The following is a 23,958-nucleotide window of genomic DNA, read 5'->3' as shown; positions in this document are numbered from 1 at the left end:
CAATTTTAAAAGCCAGGCATGGTAGCACATGCCTTTGATCTCAGCTCTTGGGTTGGGGTGCAGATGTAGGAGGATTGCTGTAAGTTCGAGGCCACAAAGAGACTACATAGTGAATTCCAGGTCAGCCTGGGTTAGAGCAAGACCCTACCTCGAAAAACCAAATAATAAAATTAAATTAAAATTAAAATAGGAATTAAGTAGAAAGTGTTTTATATTAATTTATACTATATTTGTTATTTTTATTATTGAACTAGCTGTATTATGACAGTTAGTATTATATTTAAAACTCAGTGGAATCTGTTATCACAAACACCCAATGGTATCTCTTATCATAGTCAGGTGTGAGCTATGGTTTTACTTATGTACCATACTTACATATACATATATGTGTATATCTCTACATATATATGCAGTTGATATTTAATTACTGTACTGTCTCATCAAACTTTATAACCTTTATATTTCTTTCTAGTAGTATTCCTGATCATAGTGAACTTGGCAGTGTTAAGAAGGTCAATATTGTGGTTCCTATTTATTTATAAGCCTGACTCATGTATTATTCCTTCTAGCTTTATAGCTTAACCTTCTGTTTGGTCTTTCAGTAAACTGTTAAATCTCATGTGACACTTGCATTCTTAGTGGTCCCTATCTCTTCCATCTCTTGAATTAAGGTGATTTCATTGAAAGTTGTTTTTCAGCCATGCCAGCCTGAGACTACAGAGTGAGATCCAGGCTATTCTGGGCTAGAGTGAGACCCTTTTTAAATTTTTTTTTTTTTTTACTATTTTGGTACCATCCTTTCCCTCCTCCCTGCCCCTTTTCTGAAGAGGCCTTCCTCAATGGGCATGCAGGTCAAGCCCATGAGTATTGTGGGTCATGCATTATGGGGCAGCAGTCAGTTATGGGGGAGAGGCAAAATGTCCCAACTTGTGGCTCTAACAGTCTTTCTACTCCCTCTTCCGCAAGATTCCCTGAGCTGTGCTGGGAACATTTTAAGTCCACTTCAGTGATGGGCACTTAGGAGCATCTAGATGTCTGGTTTGGTAGGTGTTGAGTATACTCAGTATGTTTCTCCCTCACCCTTATGCTGATACCAGCTTAACTAAGAGAACAGCCTTCTTGCTCATTTCCCCAATTCCTCTGTGGATTCAGCTGGGGCCACGGTGGAGTGCCCTGGGTCATTTATCTCCTCAAGTCCAGTTCCCATCTGAAAAAGAGAAGCAGATTCTCCAATGGAGAGTGAAGTCAGTGTCAGTTAAATGGGATAACCATTATTAATTTAGAGAGAATTAAAAGGGTTTAAACACTGTTATAGTGCAAGGTTAGTGGGAGCTTGACAAGGGAAAGCAGAATCATTATCTGGATATGATTGTGACTTGTTTCCCAGTTCCAGATATGGTTACCTTTCTACTGAGCTGATCTGTTAGCCAACCCAAGATTAGTTGGTTACCCACCATAGCTGTGTGCCACTATTGTATTTGTGTGAGCATCACATCAGGTTGTTTGCTTTTGAGTTGCTTAGACTTTGAGCTGCTTGGAAAGATGTTGGCCACTTTCTCCTGGTAGCTCATGTATCACCTTCCAGCACTAGATGGGCCAAATATCTGAGGACTGGTTCTCCTCTAGATTCCAATCATGTCTCTCCATTGTCTGTACCGACAGTGATTAGAGAAACCCTATTTTGAAACAACTAAAAAAAAAAAAAAAAGTTGTTTTGCATTTAATATGGGAACTAATAAAATGGAGCTTGAAGTTGGTTGAATTGAGTTCTTACATTGCTAGTAAACATTTTCATTCAGTCTATAGAGTAAGTCTAGCCACAGGTTCTATTTCCTATGCTCACATCCCATTCTCATTCCACAGAGTTAATCAAGTATATTCTGTATGTCAGACACTGTTCTGAGTACAAGGGACCAAGCAAACAGTGCTTTCAAGCCATGGGATTTATATGAATGGAGGTTTAACATAGTCCCAGGTATCATTATGGAAAAGGGCATGAGTAAACTCAGTACAAAGTACAGATATTAATCTATAGTAAGATTTTAGTAAGTGGACGAGGCAAAATGGACAGAAAAAAGTGAGGTGTGTTTAGGAAGAGAGAAAGGAACCACACCCTGATGTGGCATGGATTGACTATTTCTTAGATTCATCACAGAATTGTTGCTCTTCTTCCTCCCAGGCTTCCTTCGTGCTTTTTGTATGTCATTACCCTGTCTTACATTTTCCAACATGGGGGTTCCTGGGATCTTTTTGTCTTCTATACTCAGGTTAGCTAACTTTAGTCAGACCCATGATGTTTAAAATCATATAGCCAGGCATGGTGGTGCACCCTGTTAATTCTAGCACCTGGTAGGCAGAGGTTGGAGGATTACTATGAGTTTGAGACCAGCCTGTGACTGCACAGTGAGTGCCAGGTTATCCTAGCCTAGAGTAGACCATACTTCAAAAAAAGTGAGACATAGCTGGGTAGTGCATGCCTTTAATCCCAGTGCTTGGGAGGCAGAGTTAGAAGGATCACCATGAGTGATCACCATGAGTCAGCCTGGGCTACAGTGAGACCCTACCTCAAAAAAAAGTAAAATATATGTAAAAATAAAATAATCTATATGTCTTTGTTTTGTCAAATATATAGCTATAGCTCAGTCTCTTTCCTTCAGTGCAAATTTTTATACTGATTAGTTTCTACAACTATACCTCAGTCACTAATGGGCCCATCCATCACATTTAATATGTCAAAATGGGGGCAACACCCTCTTCCCACTCTCTGCTTTTCCTTCTGCCTCTGGTATACCACTATATAGTTCTAACACTCATGATTGCTCAGGCAAAAAATCTTTGGATTTTTCCTGACACCTTTCCCTCTCATCTTGTATTCAATCTGTAAGCAAATCCTTAAAATAAATTCTTAATATTTTCATCATAATCTAAATTTGCTATGATCATTCCACAGATTCAGCTCTTACAGCAGAACCTTAAGTCCACAGTTCCTCTTCAGGGGCACACCCATCACTATTTAATCCTTTTAAAATGCATCCAGTCATACCGCATTTGGCACTGAAAATAAGACTTGTCCACAACTCCATGGTGAAAACCAGCAATCCCACTGAGGAAGGCCCTTGGTGGGATTGGGGCAGGGAAGAGAGCAATGATGGTACCAACACTTGATGTAACCATACAAAGTTTCAACCAAAGAATAAAAAATTTACTTGCAATTCATGAAAATAATCTGCAGTGCTTGCCTGGGTTTCAGGGTAGAACCTTGCCTTTCCTCACCTCATATTCCACTTCTTTCCTCTGAATCTCAACACCTCAGTCACTGTCTTGCATTGGCCTAGAAGCCAGGCTTTTTTTTTTTTAATGTTTATTTGCAAGCAGAGAGAGAAAGAGAAGAGACACAGAGAGAAAATGGGCACTCCAGGTCCCCAACCACTGCAAACATACTTCCGACATATGTACCACTCTGTGCATTTGGTTTCATTTGGGTTCTGGGGAATTGAACACAGGTCTGTAGGCTTTGAAGGCAAGTGCCTTACCTGCGGAGCCATCTCTCCAGCCCCATATACCTTTTGATCTCTGCCCCAGCCAGCAGGGAGTCAAACAAGGGGAAGTTAACCTGAATGGGGGAAGGGTAACTGCAGATTTCAAGAGAATAGGATAAATGTATTTAAGGGCAGGTGGCTCATCTTCAGGCATAGGAATCATGACAGAGGGGCACTGAGAAAGGGGATCATTTGTCTTGCCTACCGCCTTTGCCTGGGAGCCGCCACTGTGGTGCCTGCCTGGAGGGCGGGGCAGGTCGGGGGAGGGAGCCGCTGCAGCAGCAGTAGCCACTCGGGGATCCTGATGGCTGGAAGTTAGTTCATGAATGGGAGGGGTATGGCTAGGTTTAAGGTTATTTTTAAGAAAGAATTCTCCATCCCTGAAAACTTTTGAAACATCTGGTCGGCACCGGTGAACCTGAAGTACATCATTTATAAAGTTCCAATATGAGAAGATCTGAACTGGGACTTTTTCAGGGCCAAAAGTCCTATAGTAATCTTTTAAACAATCTCCCACTCTCCCCCATCTTTTTTCCTCAATGGTACCTTCCTGTGGAAACCATGGTCATAAATCTTCTAAGAAGAGGAAAAAAAGAACAAGATCTTTTTTTCTTAACTTTTGCCCCACGAGTCTTGAGGGAGTCTTTAAGTCCCCAGATAAAAAGTTCCTGCTTACTTAGGGTCTGTGAGAGAAAAGGAAAGAGGAGAAATGGAAAGACCAAAGGGCAATATTCCTGGTCAGACAACTGGCACGGGGGATTCCCCAGTGAGCTTGATGCAAGCCTGTCCACAAGTTTAAGAATCTGGCAGCTACCTTAAGGGCATTTACTGGCTGTTGCAAAACCAGTTTCATTGATAGGAAGAGAGGCTAGATAGGAGATCTTTGCCAACACCCGAATGGGCTGTCGGGACTTGCACAGGGAGCTAGGGGCCTTCAGCCAATGCCAGAGAGTATCCCTGGCCAAGAGGCTTCAGTTGCCCTGTTGCTATGTTGCAATTCCACACAATGGCGCCAACTGAAAGTAAAAGGAGGAAAAGAAGTGCAAAAAGAAACCCCGCAGTTCTTGTGTCTTGCAAATCTGACTAAGTAGTCTTTATTTAAATAGTTTGCCTTAGAACTCTTCCCTTGTCTTACTTTAGTGGAGCTATATCACAGGTGGACTTTCTATGGTGATTATGGTGCAGGTCTGTATTATAGGTGCGGACTGCCTGCAGTGACCTGTATGTGGATCTTAACCCCCCCCCCCACCCCCCCGTGGGGTGGTGATCCAATGGTGGGGATGGCTGTCTACTCGAGTGACGTTCAGGTTTATTTTTTTGTACCTCGGGCCCCACGTTTGGGCGCCACTTGCCCCAGCCATTGGGGAGTCAAACAAGGACTTGAGGGGAAGTTAACCTGAATGGGGGAAGGCAGACAGACACAAGAAGAGACCAAGCTACGTATTTGTAAAGGTCTCGAAGTTTATTTTTACACATAGGTTTTTATAGGGTTGTAGGGGGAATGAGTCATAATCAGGCCAGACATCACAGGGTTACTGGCTAAATGCAATTTCTTTGTTTCTTTATCAATTACCGGCAGCACCAGGAGAGGCTATCACCCAGGTGCAACAGCTTCTTCATTTCTGGTAATAGATCATTAGATGAGGAAGTAGAAACTTAACTTGCTATGTGGTGGTTTCTGTCAACATGGCTGAGGTTTGGTTCATAGCTCCCAACAGATCTCTGTTCAAATGCCAGACTAAAGAGACTCATAATCACCCAGTTACCATATCCTGTCCTTCCAATTCCTAGTTGCTGATTTGTGTGCTCAATATCTGTATACCCACTAAATGCAAGTACCCTAAGAACTTTGTTTGTTTGTTTCTAGAAGTTTTAGAGTGCCTGATATTTAAGGGTTTGTTAAAATAAATTGAGCAAGTTCAAGGGCTACAGGGAAGTCCTAGTCCTGGTATCTGCTACTGGATAGGGAAGTAACAAATTCTCCCTCTCTGTTCATGTCTTCACTAGCACTAGCAATTCTGAGATTTGAAAGACAAGGTTAATGGGGCATTTTCTGTACATATGTGTGCTTGCATATGTATGGACATTTGAGTACCACAACACATGTGCAGCGGTCAGAGAACAACTTCAAGTATTAGTTCTCCTCTTCCATCTTGTTTGAGACAGGCTCTCTCTTACTTCTTTTTTATTTTTTTTTTTGTACTATTGAAAAGGCCAGTTTTGCTGTGGGTGCATTGGGTGTATAGATACACGTGCTACTTTGTGTCTGGCTTTACATTGGTCCTGGTGATCAAGTTAGGGTCAGCAAGATTGTGGAACAAGTACCTTTTACCAGTGAGCCATTTCCCCAGCTCCTACACATTTTATTGTAAACTTGAATCTCACTAATAAATATCTTTTCCCCCTTAACCTATATTATGCCTCTAAACTTGCCTGCCTATCTTCTAAGACAGTTATTGATTCTCATGTATATTCGAATCAGTTATTTTTAGAAATCCATTTTGCATAAAGAATATGACATGAATATCTTATGAAATTATACACTGAAACTTGGAGTAGTCACCCTCAGGAACCAGAATACTGTGTATGTGTGTGTGAGAGAGAGTGGGGGTGGAGAGGGAAGAAACAGGGAAAGAGAGAAGGAGGGGAGAAAGTATAAACTGAGGACCTGAAAAGGGCAGGCTGTGTTATAGTGGTGAATGACTTTATTACTTTGGATTTATCATTTTTTTAATTTACTTTTTATACCTTTCACAAAGAAAAATATATATAGTACTTATGCCACTCATATGCCTTTACTCTCTAATCCAACATGCAAATCAAAATGAGGGAACCTCACATTATTTTCAAGAATTACTCATTTAAGTAGCTGGTAAGACTATATACTTAATGCCTCCAATCTCTATGTTTATTCTTACATATTGATTTGATACTTTCTTTTTCTCCCAAAGACCAACAACATTTCAGCAAATCAATTCACTTTACTGCTTTAAACTTCAGGCAAATTAATTCATCATAAAAGAAGTTGAATAAAATAAGAAAGCAGAGACAACAGGGTAATTAAATAGAATTAAAATATTTAGGCTTTTAGTCCCTCTCATTTCATGAAGGATGTGAGCTGACTAAAAGCTTGCCAACCAAATGCCATAGAATGGGCTAGTATGGGGAGGCAGACATATGTAAAGAATTCGGCTATATCTCTTAGCTTTGTGCAATGCTTTTGAATGCTTCTTAAGCATGCCAGCTCCTTGGTGAGACATTCTTTACTGCTTCTCTACTTATATTTGCATAGCCACTTTAAGCAGAAAAACTGCATGATTTTAAACCTGATTGTTAAAAAGGTTTTAATTAAGTTGTAATTGAATTGTGTGTTTAACTAATTTTCATGGCACAAATATTAGTAGAAAAGAAGAATACTGTAAAATTCTTGGGGCTATTTATTCAGAAATTTGTTTTTCTTCTTTAGGAAATGATGCAACATCGATTGTCAACTGTCTTCACATTTTAGGCCAGACATTAGATGCAAGGTAAGCTGACATATGTTATCTAAGTGAGTTGATGGAAGCAACTTATATATGAATTTTTGAGTAGGTTTTCTCAAGTGGGTATTTTTGAATTTTCATAAAGACTTTAGTATAGTTAATAGAAAACCTTTATATAAACTAATAAAGCAGTGGCAGTGTATAATCAACTATCGGATTTCTTATTTTAGTCTTTAGTCATTTTTGAAGAAGCTAATGATATAACCAAAGTTGAATTACAAATGTAAAGGAAGATGCTAAACTGACACTTCAGAGTCTCTTTAGCACAATATTTATGATAACACTGGCTTTTATATAAAGCAGAAGGATTTTATCTTCATTTTATAAATGAGGAATGTTATGGATAAGATGGCATGCTGTGTTTAGGTAGATTAATCTCCAAGTTCATTTCTGTCCTCTCCCTCTGAAACCCAGTATGTTGATTAAATACATAATCAGATTGTGTAGCATTATTGATTCAGCCTTTAAGCTATATATTTAGTTCATGTATTTACTATCCAAGATAAATCTAAATAAGTTTCCTAAAGGTCTCCAATGGAGAGTATTCTATGAAATACTTTGACCTCCTATTCTTGTGGTAAAGCTTTACACCCTGGGTTTACTGCCTCTGCAGATATCCTTGTATTGTTGCATATGGGATTAAATGGTAATTATGTTAGTGGTTAATTGCTTTTGTTGTTAACTATCTCATAATTCTAGATCAGTGATAGAATGTATAAAGTATTGCTAGTATTACTTTGCTTTGAAGTCTATAAAGATTTGGACGTTGATGTCATGTGTAAAAAGCAATTGTCCAGAGTAGTATTTCTATCAATTCAAATATACTTAAAATTATTTTTGAGTTGATTTAAAAAATGCAGTCTAGGCAAATGCTATGCTGGGAAGGTGGCATAATGTAAGGGTAGGGCTATGAATCTCCTCAGTTTCACTTGCTGTGTCAGAAAGTCCAAGTTCCCCCTTACTGACTTCCTAGGACTGTGATGAAGACCGGCCTGGACAGTGTTAAAAGTGCGCTCAGGGCATTTCTGGACAATGCAGCGGAGGATCTGGAGAAGACAAAAGAAAACCTTAAGCAGGGCCAGTTCACACACACCCGAAACCAGCCCAAGGGGGTGACTCAGATTATCAACTATACTACGGTGGCACTACTGCCCATGCTATCATCCTTATTTGAACATATTGGGCAGCATCAGTTTGGAGAAGATCTGATATGTATGTAAATCTGGTACTTAGAGTTTTGCTTTTGAAATAATATGATAAGAACATGCCAAGCCATATACATCTGGGTCACTCAAACACTGCTTATGCTAAAAAATAGTTTTGATATATAAGGTATCAAAGAAGGATATATGAATTACAGACACCCTTCTATAGAGATAGCTCTCTCAAACATATGGACTCTCAGTAAAATTATGGGTTATGAATAGTATCTTTTGCATTGTTGAGGTAATGGTTCCAAATTCTATTACCTACTTCTTTTCATATACATGTTTTAACACATCTATATATGTATGGATATAAAACAATCAATATGCTTATATAGAAAGAACATGTGTATATATGTATGTGTATGTGTGTATACAAACATACATTCACACATACATGTAGTCTGGAGTTTGTTTGCAATAGCAAGAGGCCCTAGTACAGCCATTCTCTCTCTCTCTCTGAAATAAAAAAAATACATAAGAATAAGGTTTAACAAATACATACACACACATATATGTGTGTATATATATGTATATACATATATGTACACACATATACATATATACACACACATACATACATACATATATATATATATATACATATATGTGTGTGTATGTGTATATATATATACACATACACAAACATATACACGCACACACACACACACATATATATATATATATGATGTACACATATGTATTCATACACAGGCCTATTTATATAATACAGGTATCATATGATATTCATATTGCATATAATATACAGAGAGAGAAAAAAAGTATAAAGAAATTGTTTCTCATAATGTTTTCAATTCTCCTTATACAAGAAAGAATTTTGATAAAATTTTATGTTTTTTATAAATATATTCTTAGTTTGTTTTCTCCACATACAAAAACATTAAAATAGCTTTAGCAAGGATTTTTTTATTTAGGTTAAACTGTCTCAAAGGAATGGACTTTTTTTTGTTCTTTTTAACTAAAATTCTTTTTTTTTTTTCATAGTGGAAGATGTACAGGTGTCTTGTTACAGAATTCTGACAAGCTTATATGCTTTGGGAACCAGCAAGAGCATTTATGTGGAAAGGTAAGAATTGTAAAGTTCAAGTTTGTAGTAAAAACTACTTCATTTCAAAAGTTTTTATTTTATAACTTTTTTGCTTATTTACACATTACAGATTAACAAATTCAGTTTCTAATGAGTATTGGACAATCTTTATGTAAGAATTGCTACAGTAAAGAACACTAGAGTTATGTAAAAGAGTAATGGTAAATACCATGCTTAATAATATAAAATTTAAGTTTGGAGCTTATGAGTCTGACAAAAATAGTTTGCTAGCATGGTTTCTTATTATGCATTAGAAATACAAAGTAAGATGGAATGTTGGAAATTATTAAAACTGATTATTTTATGTTTTGAAGTTCCAAATAGGAATGTTTTCACATTTACAAATGTTGTAGTCACTTAACATAAGAACTGGCATTTCATTCAACATAGAATAGGAAATGACTCTAAATTTTAGTAAGAAACTTCAGTAGACTTGGAGAAGAAAACAGAGGTTAGATTAGATAAGAAGATATTTTGATAGAGGAGTTGAAATTAAATAGATGGTCAGTCTTAAATTTAGTCTGTAATTAATTCCATTACCAAACAAAAAAATGTCACTTTTGAAGTTGATAGGATAATTTGAAAAGTTTATATTAAAGAATAAAACTGCTATTGATTCTACCAAAAAAAAAAAAAAATTGGGGCTGGAGAGATGGCTTGGCGGTTAAGCGCATGCCTGTGAAGCCTAAGGACTCCGGTTCAAGGCTCGGTTCCCCAGGTCCCACGTTAGCGAGATGCACAAGGGGGCGCACGCGTCTGGAGTTCGTTTGCAGAGGCAGGAAGCCCTGGTGCGCCCATTCTCTCTCTCTCTCTCCCTCTATCTGTCTTTCTCTCTGTGTCTGTCGCTCTCAAATAAATAAATAAATAAATTTTTAAAAAATTGAAGGAAAACAAAACAGCACAGGAGGGGCACTCCCTTAGCCTTTCAAATGTTAAAACATATAAAATTATAGTAAAATAAGGCATTTTAGAGAAATACAAAATAAGATGGATTGTTACAGGCAAGGATAATTAGATTAAATCTGGGTATTTTAAAATTATTTCCAGGCTTTTAAGTATAATTTTATATTTAGAAAACATTTTATATTTTATTTATTTATTATTTATTAAAATGGGATTTTTACCTTTAACTTATAGCAATGTACTTTTAATATATAGCAATTTTCACTAGCATAAATACCAACAGATTTCAGATCATAAATGCTTGTTTTGTTTTATTTGTTTCATTTTGTTTTGCTTTTAAGCAGTGTCTCACTATAGCCTAGGCTGACCTGAAACTAACTCTTTAACCCAAGCTGGATGTGAACTAATTGCTAGCCTTCTACCTCAGCCTCCTAAGTACTGGGATTAAAGGCATTGCTTCCACATCAGGTTAAGGTGTTCAAAGATTGTTGCATGCATTTATGCTTATTTAGTTTCATCACAGTTGCCTAGAATTTCAAAGTTGAGGATTAAAACCAAACACATATGAAATACGTGTAATATTTCAGTATCCTCATAAAAATCAGTTTGGCTTCTCTCAAGTTTAATAATCAAATACTAATTTTCTCATTCATAACTTTTTAAAAACTTATTACAAATATAGCAGTTACAAATAGAACAGTTTTATTCTCTAGTACATCTTTGTAGCCAGTTTTATGTTGCTGAGCTAAGCATCCAAACCAGACACAATTTATGGGAGTAGAAGATTTATTTCAGCTTACAAATTCAGTGGAAGTATTGTCAATGGTAGGAAATGCTGGCTTCTTTTCACAGATCCATGCAGAGAGAAAAATTATACCAATGCAAAAATCTAACTCTAGAAAACACACACCTCACCAGAGTGGACTGATCTGCACACACCTTAGGGCTGGACCCACAGTATCTGCCCCAGTGACACTTCTCTGATTAGATGGCTGGAGACCCATGTTACAAATTTAATAGAACAACTGTGTCAATGGGGGACATACATTCACATTCAAACTACCACATATATTCTCTTAATTACCAGTTAATTCCATCAAGAGGATATTACAATCATAAATCTGTATGCACCAAACACAGGGGAACCACAGTTCATGAAACAAAACCTACTTGACAATAAAACAGAAATAACCACCAACACCATCATACCTGGGGACTTCAACACACCATTATCAGTTATAGACAGAACATCCAAACACAACCTCAACAGGGAAGTAAGAGAGCTCCACAAAACCATAGAACACTTAGACCTAACGGGTATCTACAGAACTTCCATCCCAAATCTACAGACTATACATTCTTCTCAGCAGCCCATGGAGCATTTTCTAAAATAGACCATATACTGGGTCACAAAGACTGACTTTACATATTTAGGAAAATAGACATAATTTCCTGCATGATATCAGATTACAATGCTATATTTCTAGCAATCAACAACAAAAGACCCACCAAGAATCCCAATAGCACCTGGAAACTGAACAGCACACTCTTAAACAATAAATGGATAGTGGATGAAATAAAAAATAAAATTGCAAAATTCCTGGAATTGAATGACAACGAGAACACATCATACCAAAACTTATGGGATCCAATAAAGGTGGTCCTCAGGGGAAAATTCATAGCACTCAATGCCTTCATAAAAAAGACAGAAAGATCCCAAATCAATAGCCTAACCATCCACCTAAAGGCACTGGAAAAATAAGAAAAATCCAACCCAAAGAGCTCCCGAAGGAAAGAAATAATTAAAATCAGAGAAGAAATTAATGAATTGGAAACCAAGGAAACAATCAAGACAATTGACAAAACAAAGAGCTGGTTCTTTGAAAGATTAAACAAGATCGACAAACCTCTGGCCAAATTAACAAAATTCAAGACAAAAAGGAGAGATCACAACAGACATAAGTGAAATCAGGAGAATCATCAGGACTTATTTCAAAAACCTCTACTCCACAAAACTGGATAATGTGGAGGAGATGGATAAATTCCTAGACACATACCATCTAGCAAAGCTAAACTCAGAGCAGATTAATCACCTCAGTGAACCCACCACACTCATGGAGATTGAAAAAGTAATAAAATCCTCCCCAAAAAGAAGAGTCCAGGACCAGATGTATTCTCAGCCAAATTTTATCAAACCTTCATGGAAGAACTCAAACCAATTCTTCCTCAAAACGTGCCACACAATTGAAGAAAGCTACCCAACTCCTTCTATGAAGCCATTATCACCCTAATCCCAAAACAAGGCAGAGATTCCACAAGAAAAGAAAACTACCGGAATATTTCCCTAATGAATATAGATGCAAAGATCCTGAACAAAATACTCGCAAACCGAATCCAACAACACATCAAAAGCATTATCCACCTGCACCAAGTGGGATTCATCCCAGGAACACAAGGGTGGTTCAACATACAAAAATCTGTCAATGTAATACAACACATAAACAAGCTTAAACATAAAAACCACATGGTCATTTAGATAGATGCAGAAAAGGCTTTTGAAAAGATACAATATCATTTCATGATCAAAACGTTGGAGAGAATTGGCATGGTCGGTTCAAATCTTAACATAATAAAGGCAGTATACAAAGCTCCAAAGGCCCAAATAATACTTAGTGGAGAGAGACTGGAGGAATTCCCATTAAGATCAGGAACAAGACAGGGATGTCCTCTATCACCTCTGCTTTTCAATATATTACTGGAAGTCCTAGCTCAAGCAATAAGACAGGAGAAGGAAATAAAAGGAATACAATTTGGAAAGGAAGAAGTTAAGTTTGCTCAATTGGCAGATGAAATGATTGTATATGTAAGAGACCCGAAAGTCTCCATCCCAAAACTCCTGAAGGTGATTAATTCCTATAGCACAGTAGCAGGATACAAAATCAATGCACAAAAATCAGTAGCATTTCTGTATGCAAATATCAAAGATATAGAAAAAGAAATAAGGGACATAGTCCCATTTTCAATAGCAACAACAACAAAAAAATAAAATACCTTGGAATAACGTTAACCAAGGAAGTGAAAGATCTATACAATGAAAATATAAAAACACTCAAAAAAGAAATTGAGGAGTACTTGAGAAGATGGAAAGACCTCGTATGCTCCTGGATAGGCAGAATTAACATTGAGAAGATGACAATCCTACCAAAGGCAATATATAGGTTTAACACAATTCCAATTAAAATCCCTACAGTGTTCTTCACAGACATAGAAAAAATGATCCCAAATTTCATATGGAAAGGCAGAAGGCCTGGGATATCCAATCATATCCTCAGCAAAAGAAGCACCTCTGGTGGCATCACCATACCTGATCCAAAGCTATACTACAAACCATAGTAATAAAAGCAGCATGGTACTGGCATGAAAACAGTAGTATAGACAAATGGAATAGACTTGAGGACACGGATTTTGGGTCAAGCAACTATAGCTACTTGATATTTCATAAAGGCCTGAACAATATAGGCTGGAAAAAAGATAGCATCTTCAACAAATGGTGCTGGACAAACTGGATAACCACATGCAGGAAACTGAAACTTGATCCACACATTTCACCATGCACTACACTCAAATCCAAATGGATTAAAGACTTCAACATAAGACCAGAAACTCGAATACTACTGGAAGAAAATTTAGGAAGTACTTTCCATGATATAGGAATGGAAAAAGACTTCCTGAACAAACCCCCAGTGGCTCACGATCTTAAAAAGTCCCTCAACCAATGGAATCATATGAAGCTGAAGAGTTTCTTCACAGAAAAGCATACAATAAGCAAAGTGAATAGATTACCCACAGAATAGGTGAAAATATTTGTGGTTTATCCAACTGATAGAGGCCTAATCTCTAGAATCTTCCAAGTACTCAAAAATCTAAACAATAAGAATTCAAACACCCCACTCTCAAAATGGGGCAAAGAGATGAACAGGCAGTTCACAGAAGAAGAAATACAAATGGTAAACACACACTTCAAGAATCTCTTCATCATCTCTAATAAACAGAGAAATGCAAATTAAAACAACTATGAAATTCCACCTTACCCCAATAAGGATAACAAACTTCAAAAAATCAAATGAAAATAAATGCTGGCAAGGATGTGGAGAAGCAGGAACACTCATTCACTGTTGGTGGGAATGTAGGATGTTACAACCACTTTGGAAAGCAATATGGAGACTCCAGAAAAAGCTGACTATAGAGATTCCAACAGACCCAGTTATTCCCTTACTGGGCATCTACCCTAAAACCTTCAAACCACAGCCAAAGAGATTTGCTCAACCATGTTTGTAGTGGCTCAATTCGTAATAGCTAAGAGCTGGAATCAACCCCCATGTCCATCACTAGAGAATGGATAACTAAGATGTGGTATATCTACACAATGGAATTCTGTAGAGCAGTAAGAAAAAATGACACAAAGAAATTTGAGGAAAAATGGTCTAACCTGGAACAGATCATTCTCAGTGAACTTACCCAATCACAGAAAAAAAACCGACACATAGTCTCACTCATCTACAACTCCTAACCTGAATCTACCCAAGATACCTTACATACCCAGAAGCATCTCATGGACTAGACACTAGGATGGATGGGGAAGGAGGGGAGGGCATCGAAGGGGTGGGAAACACTAATATGGACCCAAACGGCAATGGTACCATAAAATTGTACTTCCTTAAAGGCAGACCAAATGGCTGAACCTTCACTAGACCCTTACAGGAAACACCTCAACCACAAGACACTGGAGAGGGTAGGATCAAGTCTAACCTAAATCTTCTACATCCTCCCTTCCTCCCTCTCCCCTTCTCCCCCACCTCTCTCTCTCCTTTCTAACTCTTGTATATTAGTTATTTTTTTTCCTCATTTTCTTAGTGAGCATGGACCTGTAACCCCACCACCAGCATGGGGCTATCATCCACAATGAGCTTTTGATTAGAAAAACCTACAAGGTTTCCTAATTTCTATTTTTTCAAATTTACTTTGCCATTTGTATTTTTTAATTTATGAGTTTAATTTCTCATCTGTTAAATACAGATGTTGTTTTTTTGCCATGGAAACTTTGAGGTTTTGTTATTATGACATCTATCAATTATTTCATATTTGTTCTTTTTGGTTAGTTTTATATTTTCAAAAGCTGTATATCAGACTTTTAATAAGATATTCAAATATCTATTCCTCTCCGGGTTTTGTGCTTTACTAGATCAACTTTATTAACTTTTACTATGAAATATTTTATAAGACCTTTTAAAGAGCTTAGAATATGTCAAAATAAATTTCATATTGTTTCATATTTGATTAACATCTTAAAATGGCATCAAGGCCATGGACTAAGTGAATTAATAATGAAAGCAAAGAGAAATTAGTCAGAAGTTAAGCCTTGGCCTAATCAATGAATCATACTCTCACTCTTACTTTAACCTTTATAAATGATAAATCATCTTTCAAGGTTATCAGTTGTTTGGCCATTTACTATGTCTTAATCTTTTATAGCTACCCTGAAAATTAGTTTTGTGTGATAAATTTACAGAAATCATCATTAGTTTATTAGTATTATCACTTCATTTTTAAAAAGCTCATTTAGTTACATAGCAAGAATTCTTCCCCAGTGATAGTCCTGTCACAAAATAATACAAAAAAGAAAATGAGGGAGAGGGTAGAGAGGCATGGTGAATGAGAAAACTTTCATATTTGTAGAGGTAATAGAGCTCATCACTTTGATTTTGTTTTGCTTCCCTATCTATTTTGTTTTTAACTTCATTTGTTGGCAACAGTTCATCTGACTTTTATTCACTAGGACAAATTTTGCTCCTAAATGTACATGATCTTTTTAAAAATATAAGAAAACTGGATTTGGAGTTTGATATTACTAGCAATGTTGTTGTCCCTTTTTAAGGTTAAACTTGCCAATTTTAATGTAATTTCTTCAGTTTTTCACCTGGAAACAATAAGCATTTTCTACTTGTAGGCAACGCTCTGCATTAGGAGAGTGTCTGGCTGCCTTTGCTGGTGCCTTTCCTGTGGCTTTCTTGGAAACCCATCTGGACAAGCATAATATCTACTCTATCTACAATACTAAGTCTGCAAGAGAGAGAGCAGGTAATATAGCTACATGCATGGGCTATAAGAAATGAACTTAAATCTCAATGACATGCACTATATTCCCTTATAATGTAGTTCATGATCCATTTCACTTTATGATCTCTAATACACCTGTTTTTTAAGGGATATAATTTTCATTCTTCTTTTGGAATGATCATATATATATATATATATATATATATATATATATATATATATATATATACATATATATATATATATATCCCTGAAAGAAAATGTGTTTAGTTGCTCCTAACTCAGTGAACCATTGACAACTGAACACTCACAGAGTAAGAGAAGTCCATTTAAAAAACATGGAAAAAGACTTAAAATGTGATTTCTTGTTAATTACACCTAGTTAGAAAGGGTTGTGACATTCTTCTTTGTTACATTTATGGATTTGTACCATTCATTATTTTTGTATTCACAAAATAAATATGTGTAAATCATCAGAATAGTCTCATTGGAATTATTCTATGTGGGTTTATTTACTTGCTTGTTTTAAATTTTATCATTTAAACCTTAAAAACAGGAGTGGGACACTTGGACAATAGCTTTAGTTTATCCCTGGATCTCACATCTGTTTCCCTGTCTGTGTGTACACTGGGTGTGTTTTGGACTTCCAATTCATGTTGCATTTTGCTCAGGAAAATATGATTATGTTGGTAGGTAGGTAGGCCAATTCATAATTTACCCTCCCATTTGAAAAGGAACTTTCAACCATTTCTGATGAGTTTTAGACTGTAATAAAAATATAAATACGTAGGTTAAAAAAGAAATGAAAAGTTTAAACTCATTGCATTTCAGTTGTATTCCCCCCACAACTCCCCCCCACACACACACACAACAAATGTCAAAGATTAGGCAGGAAAAAAAAACTTAAGAAATATGTCTTTGGGCATTCCTAGCTATAGCAGAAGCCCATAGGAATTGCTGTAATTGGGTAAGCAAACATGGAAGGTTAAAAAAAAGGGGATGGGGGTTAAAATATATCCTTAAAGAAGTTAACTTCTGAAATTTGACTAAGGAAAAGAAAGGTGACCAAAGTGAACTGAAACTAAGGTCATACAGACAAAAGATGAGGTATGTTCACATTCAGGAAGAATAAGGTTTAGGAAAAGGGGATTAGGTCATTGATGTCAAAAGCCACTGATAAGTTCAGCATGTGGTAGAATTCTGTTTCTTTACAGTGCATAAAAGTATGTCTAGGGGACTGGAGGGATTGCTTAGTGGTTAAGGCATCGGCCTACAAAGCCAAAGGACTCAGGTTCGATTCCCCAGGACCCACATTAGCCAGATGCACAAGGGGGCACGTGCATCTGGTGTTCGTTTGCAGTGAGTGGCTGGAGGCCCTGGTGTACCCATTCTCTCTGTCTCTCTCCTTCCCTCCCTCCTTCTCTCTTTCAAATAAATAAATAAAAATAAAATATTTTTTTAAAAAGTATGTCTAGGGCTGGAGAGATGGCTTAGCAGTTAAGCGCTTGCCTGTGAAGCCTAAGGACCCCGGTTCAAGTCTCGGTTCCCCAGGTCCCACGTTAGCCAGATGCACAAGGGGGTGCACGCGTCTGGAGTTCGTTTGCAGAGGCTGGAAGCCCTGGCATGCCCATTCTCTCTCTCTTCCTCTATCTGTCTTTCTTTCTGTGTCTGTCACTCTCAAATAAATAAATAAAAAATTTTTTAAAAAAAGAAAAAAGTATGTCTAGGAAGCACACTTCATGGAACAATTTGAGCATCTATAGACTCTGCTGGCCAGGAGCCAGTAGGGAAAAAAATCAGATGCCCAGACAAGGCCACTAAGATGAGGAAGGCATTGGGAAGGTAGGAAGCAGGAACAGGGACCTCATAGGTTTATCCTCTGAAGATAGGGATTGGAGGTAAATGTGGGATCCTATACAGATAGCTTAAGGACCATGGGAGTAGGAGGCAGGAGGAAGAGACACTGGCTGCTTATATTTGCTGCAAATTAGGAGGACTGACTCTTTATTGACCTAAGGGTATGATGGAGGCCAGGTAGTATTTTAAGGTTGCAAGAGTAGCTTTGAAATAACTACCAAGAAAAGAGAGAAGAGGAAACATAGATGCTAGCTAGGCCTAGCTGAGATTTGAAGCTCAGTATGAAAGTTTCTTATGTCTGTGTCAGTTAGTGCAAATGTACCACATTGCACCTGTTCTTTCATTCAACATGCCCATTTTTATCTGTTTATTCCAGCTCTCAATTTGCCAGTCAATGTGGAGGATGTATGCCCAAATATACCATCCCTGGAGAAGCTAATGGATGAGATTGTGGAGCTGGCTGAGTCTGGCATCCGCTACACTCAGATGCCACATGTGATGGAGGTCGTGCTGCCCATGCTATGCAGCTACATGTCACGGTGGTGGGAGCATGGGCCCGAGAACCACCCTGAGAGGGCAGAAATGTGCTGCACAGCCCTCAACTCAGAGCATATGAACACACTGCTGGGCAATATCCTCAAGATCATCTACAACAACTTGGGCATTGATGAAGGAGCCTGGATGAAGCGCTTGGCTGGTAAGAAGCGGAAAGCACATATGAGCACATTTTAAGTGAAATGAAAGCACATTGTGTTTATTTACAAATAGATTTGAAATAAGAAAGACTAGAAGTTTCCTATCATAATCTTCATCATTATTACTCTTCTTATGACTTTGTTTGAAAAGATATTGATGTAATAGGGCATTGCTAAACTTTCAACATAGTTATTACTATTTTAAAAATTCTTTTAAAAAATTTATGATATACATATATATCATAAATTTTATAATGTATTAATATTGAAAATTTATATATATTTGACAAAGAGGAAAAAAAAGAAAGAAATGGAGGGAGGGAGGGAGACAGAGAGAGAATGGGTGTGCCAGGGACTCTGACCACTCTGACCACTGCAAAGGAACTCCAGACGCATCTGGCTTGCATGATTCCTGGGGAATTGAACTTGGGTCCTTTGGCTTTGCAGGCAAGTGCCTTAAACACAAAGTCATCCCTCTAGCCCTAAAATCCTTTTATTTAAAAATATATCTATTTTACTTATTTATTTGAGACACATCAAGAGACAGATAGAGAGAATGGGTGTGCCAGGGCCTCCAGCTGATGCAAACCAATTCTAGATGCATGTGTCACCTTGTGCATCTGGTTTACATGAGTCCTGGGAAATCAAACGGTTCCTTTGGCTTTTCAGAGAAATGCCTTAATTGCAAAGTCATTTTCCTGCCCCATAGTTACTACTTTTCAGCAAAATATTTTTTTTCTAATTTTATCTCTATAAACTTTTTATTTATTTATTTACTTATTTGGGAGAGAGAGTGAGCACACATGCCAGAGCCTCTAGCCACCGCAAACCAATTCTAGACACATGCTTCAGCTTGTGCATCTGGCTTACATGTGTACTGGTGAATTAAGCCTGGGTTCTTACGTTTTACAGAAAAATCATCTCTTCAGCCCTAATTATCTCTATAAGACCTGGGGGCTGGTGAAATTTCACAGTGGTTAAGCACTTGCCTGCAAGGCATAATGATCCTGATTTTGTTCTCAGTGCCCTTATAAAGCCATATGCACAAAGCAGTGCATTCATCTAGAGTTTATTTTCAGCAGCTAAAGGCCCTGGTATGCTCTCTTTGTGTCTCTCTCAGTCTGTCTCTCTACTTACAAATAAATAAATAAAAATTATTTAAAAATCTGTTCAATAAGAGAAAGAAATAATGACAAATAAAGCTAATAATGATTATGTACATACAGACAAAAACAAAACTGGACCTTGAGACATTTTATAGTACTTTTCTGAATATAGCAATCAAAGTAATTGCAGATGAGGTAAAATCATTACCATTAAACTTGTTGCATTTTTGTTTGTTTTGTGCTGGAGTTTTAACTCATGAACTCATGCGTACTAGACAAGCATTTTACTACCCAAGCTGTGCTCCCAGCTTTCCCAGCAATTTTTTTTTTTTTTAATTTGAGAGCGACAGACACAGAGAGAAAGACAGATAGAGGGAGAGAGAGAGAATGGGCGCGCCAGGGCTTCCAGCCTATGCAAACGAACTCCAGACGCGTGTGCCCCCTTGTGCATCTGGCTAACGTGGGACCTGGGGAACCGAGCCTCGAACCGGGGTCCTTAGGCTTCACAGGCAAGCGCTTAACAGCTAAGCCATCTCTCCAGCCCCCCAGCAATTTTTATATTAAAAAACTGGACTCAATTTAAATACCCAACAACTAGAATGTGGTTAAATGCGTTTTTTACCCTCATACCAGAATATTATGCCATCTCTAAGCATTTGGGTCTTACTGGTTTTTTATACCTTGGGAATTGATGATATGGATGATAAAAATGTTCTAAAAATTTGAATGAGTTATGAATAATGAGTGTTTATGAATTTATTTATTGGTAAACTTAAAAGAAATGTACTAGTGCCTTAGTAATTTGGATAGATTTTTTTTTTTTTTGAGGTATAGTCTTATTTTTACCTAGGCTAATCTGGAACTCTATAGACCCAGACTGACCTCCAACTCATGGCAATTCTTGTGTCCACATGCTGGGATTAAAGGTGTGTGCCACCACGCCTGGCTTTTGATAGGCAGAATTTTAACTTTACTCTTACATACATGCATATATATACAGATACATATATATATACATACATCTATATATATGTGTGTGTGCGTGTGTGTGTGTGTGTGTGTGTGTGTGTGTGTGTGTGTGGATTAATTGGCTAATCAGGGAACCCCAGAGATAATTTTTTTCTCTGCCTTCTTCAATTCTGGGGCTTCATCCATGTATAGCCACAGCCAGATTTTTTTTAAATTTTTTTTGTTGTTGTTGTTCATTTTTATTTATTGAGAGTGACAGAGAGAAAGAGAGAGAGAGAGAGAGGGAGAGAGGTAGAGAGAGAGAGAGAATGGGCCCGCCAGGGCTTCTAGCCACTGCAAACGAACTCCAGATACGTGCCCCCTTATGCATCTGACAGCCAGATTTTTATATGGATGCAGTTGATTAAACTCAACTTCTCCTACTTGCGTAGTAACCTCTATTACCTGCTGAGTCATATTCCTAACTCCCTCATCATTATTTTAATGAATATTTATTCAGAACAGGATACTAATGTCTGTCTTCAAATAGTGTTTTCCCAGCCAATCATCAATAAAGTGAAATCTCAGCTCTTGAAAACTCATTTCTTGCCATTAATGGAGAAGCTGAAGAAAAAGGTAGCCATGGTGGTGTCTGAGGAAGACCACTTGAAAGCTGAGGCTAGAGGGGACATGTCTGAAGCTGAGCTGCTCATTCTAGATGAGTTTACCACATTGGCCAGGGATCTATATGCCTTCTACCCCCTCCTGATTCGATTTGTGGACTATAACAGGTATATTGTGCTAAAGAAGTTTCATGGCTCACATGTTCATGTTGAATTGCTTGTTCAGTAGGTACTTGGTTGTGGATTTATTCATAGTTATAACATAATGAAATGATTATGAGTAAATTGATTTCACCAAGCATCTTAACTTAAAGTTGAAAATTTCCTTCTGAAATGTTCAGATGCTTACATATAAAACAATGATTGATATATGACTTCTATTTCTGTAGGGGAGACTGGGATTATAGGTAGATGAGTTAGTTTGCAGATTATATAAAAAGAAATCTATTTTAATAGTTTTATATACAATATATAGTATATACACATATGTGTATGTGTATATATGTATATATATATATATATATATATGTGTGTGTGTGTGTGTGTGTGTGTATGTACACATACTCAAACACAAAGCATACCACATATATGCATATATATTACAAAATAGGCCTTTAACAATATAAAATACACTCTAATTTATTTCTCTTAAAAAGCAGTTGGATAAGTGTGATGTTTATAATTTATCAAATGCTATAACTAACCAATATGAGATATGTGGTCAGCAAATTTGACTTTAGGAGAGTGAATTTTTTTCTAATTAAGTTATTAAGAAAATGTTATGTAATCCAGGGCAAAGTGGCTAAAGGAACCCAATCCAGAAGCAGAGGAGCTATTCCGCATGGTAGCTGAAGTCTTCATCTATTGGTCCAAATCCCATGTAAGTTTTAAGAATGCTGACCCACTGTGTCTTCTCTTTGATAAATGACAAGAACTTTGCAAAGATAGACGAGTTGTCCACCCTTTGCAGTATATGTCTGAGTGACATTCCTTGAATCTGTCTCTTATGAATCATTTACTAGTTGAGGGTAGAGGATAGTTGACTTTTGAGGAAAGTAAATTCCTCTTGAGCTTTGTAACATCTTTTAAAGATGACAGATTTTTTGATAGCATTGCATACATATTAAGATGAGGATGGACCTGGTTGTTCACAATAAGCATACCACTCAGAAGACTGAGGTAGGAGGATCACCATAAACTAGGGCTACAGAATGAGTTCCAGGTTAATCTGAGCTAGAGCAAGACCCTGCCTTAAAACAAACAAACAAAGATTAACATTATCCTATACATCTCAAAGCAGTATTAACTTCACACCACACTGTCCCATTTTACCTTCTAGCATGCCCACCTTGGTGTTTTGCTACCTGACCTCCAGCAACACACAGATCTCCATTTTGTAAGTGCAAGACAGGGCACTGCATCAAGTGGTGGGCACATTTGGTCCATGTATGAAGGAGCTGATGTTTCTGTTTGTGTCATTATCACACATTCATTTCTGTGGGAAAATTTGGCCAATATTTGAGAATAAGTTTGCTTGTAAAATACATCATCTGCTGGAAATCCAATTAGTGGAATTTTTAAAGTCCAATTTTCACTGTGAAAAGCAGTCATACATATATATATTTAATCTGAAGCATATGTTACAAGTAGAATTACATACACACATCTACATACATACATACACACACACACATGCTTATAGTAGTGGGGATTTAATCTGGGGTCTCACACATGCTAAGGAAGCACTATATCACTGAGCTACTTATGCCTAGCCCAGGACTATACATTTTACACCTAAAAAAGATTTTAATCAGGGGAATGATTTTAGAGTGTTTGAACAGTTATTTCTCTAATAACAGAATATGAATATATGGGCATTTATTGTTGTTTCAAATTATTCTAAAAGCTTAGTATTTTGGTGTTAATTCTCATTCTAAGCCACTTTGTACATGAAAGTCTCTGTAAAAGTAAAGTTTAAAAAAATCCTCAGCCTTAATTTCATCATCTGAGAGCCCTTCACAGTTTCCATTGTTAAATTGTCACAAAACCCAAATAACATAAGTATGTAACATGTTTAAATTATACTCAATAGCAGAAAAATAAATAGTATTTGTTTCCTATATCTAAGGAGTCTATCAAGTTTAATATCAAGCTCTATATAAAAACATACATAAAGGCATATTACACAGAAGGAATATAAAAAATTATGGCTTTCTGGCTTTTTTGTTTTGTTTGCTATTTTTGTGTTTTGAGATAGGGTGTCATGCAGCTTAGGAGGACATTGAATTCCTGATTCTCCTGCCTCTGCCTGCAGT

At 37.1% G+C, this 23,958-nt stretch overlaps 1 protein-coding gene across 5 annotated transcripts in view; it reads left to right on the top strand.

Annotated features, from left to right (window-relative positions):
* Ryr2 (ryanodine receptor 2) overlaps nucleotides 1-23,958 on the top strand; it is a 737,098-nt gene that overhangs the window by 607,035 nt on the left and 106,105 nt on the right. For all 5 annotated transcript variants that reach the window (XM_045151997.1, XM_045151996.1, XM_045151994.1 and 2 more), the window contains 7 exons: nucleotides 7,006-7,066; nucleotides 8,055-8,293; nucleotides 9,292-9,373; nucleotides 16,305-16,435; nucleotides 18,648-18,968; nucleotides 21,571-21,811; nucleotides 22,436-22,523. In XM_045151997.1, the coding sequence (XP_045007932.1) occupies nucleotides 7,006-7,066; nucleotides 8,055-8,293; nucleotides 9,292-9,373; nucleotides 16,305-16,435; nucleotides 18,648-18,968; nucleotides 21,571-21,811; nucleotides 22,436-22,523 (1,163 nt within the window). The remainder of the gene's footprint in view (nucleotides 1-7,005; nucleotides 7,067-8,054; nucleotides 8,294-9,291; nucleotides 9,374-16,304; nucleotides 16,436-18,647; nucleotides 18,969-21,570; nucleotides 21,812-22,435; nucleotides 22,524-23,958) is intronic.

Source organism: Jaculus jaculus, chromosome 6 (genome assembly GCF_020740685.1).
Source record: "Jaculus jaculus isolate mJacJac1 chromosome 6, mJacJac1.mat.Y.cur, whole genome shotgun sequence".
Classification (NCBI taxonomy): domain Eukaryota; kingdom Metazoa; phylum Chordata; class Mammalia; order Rodentia; family Dipodidae; genus Jaculus; species Jaculus jaculus.
This window is presented reverse-complemented; position numbering and strand designations above follow the sequence as displayed.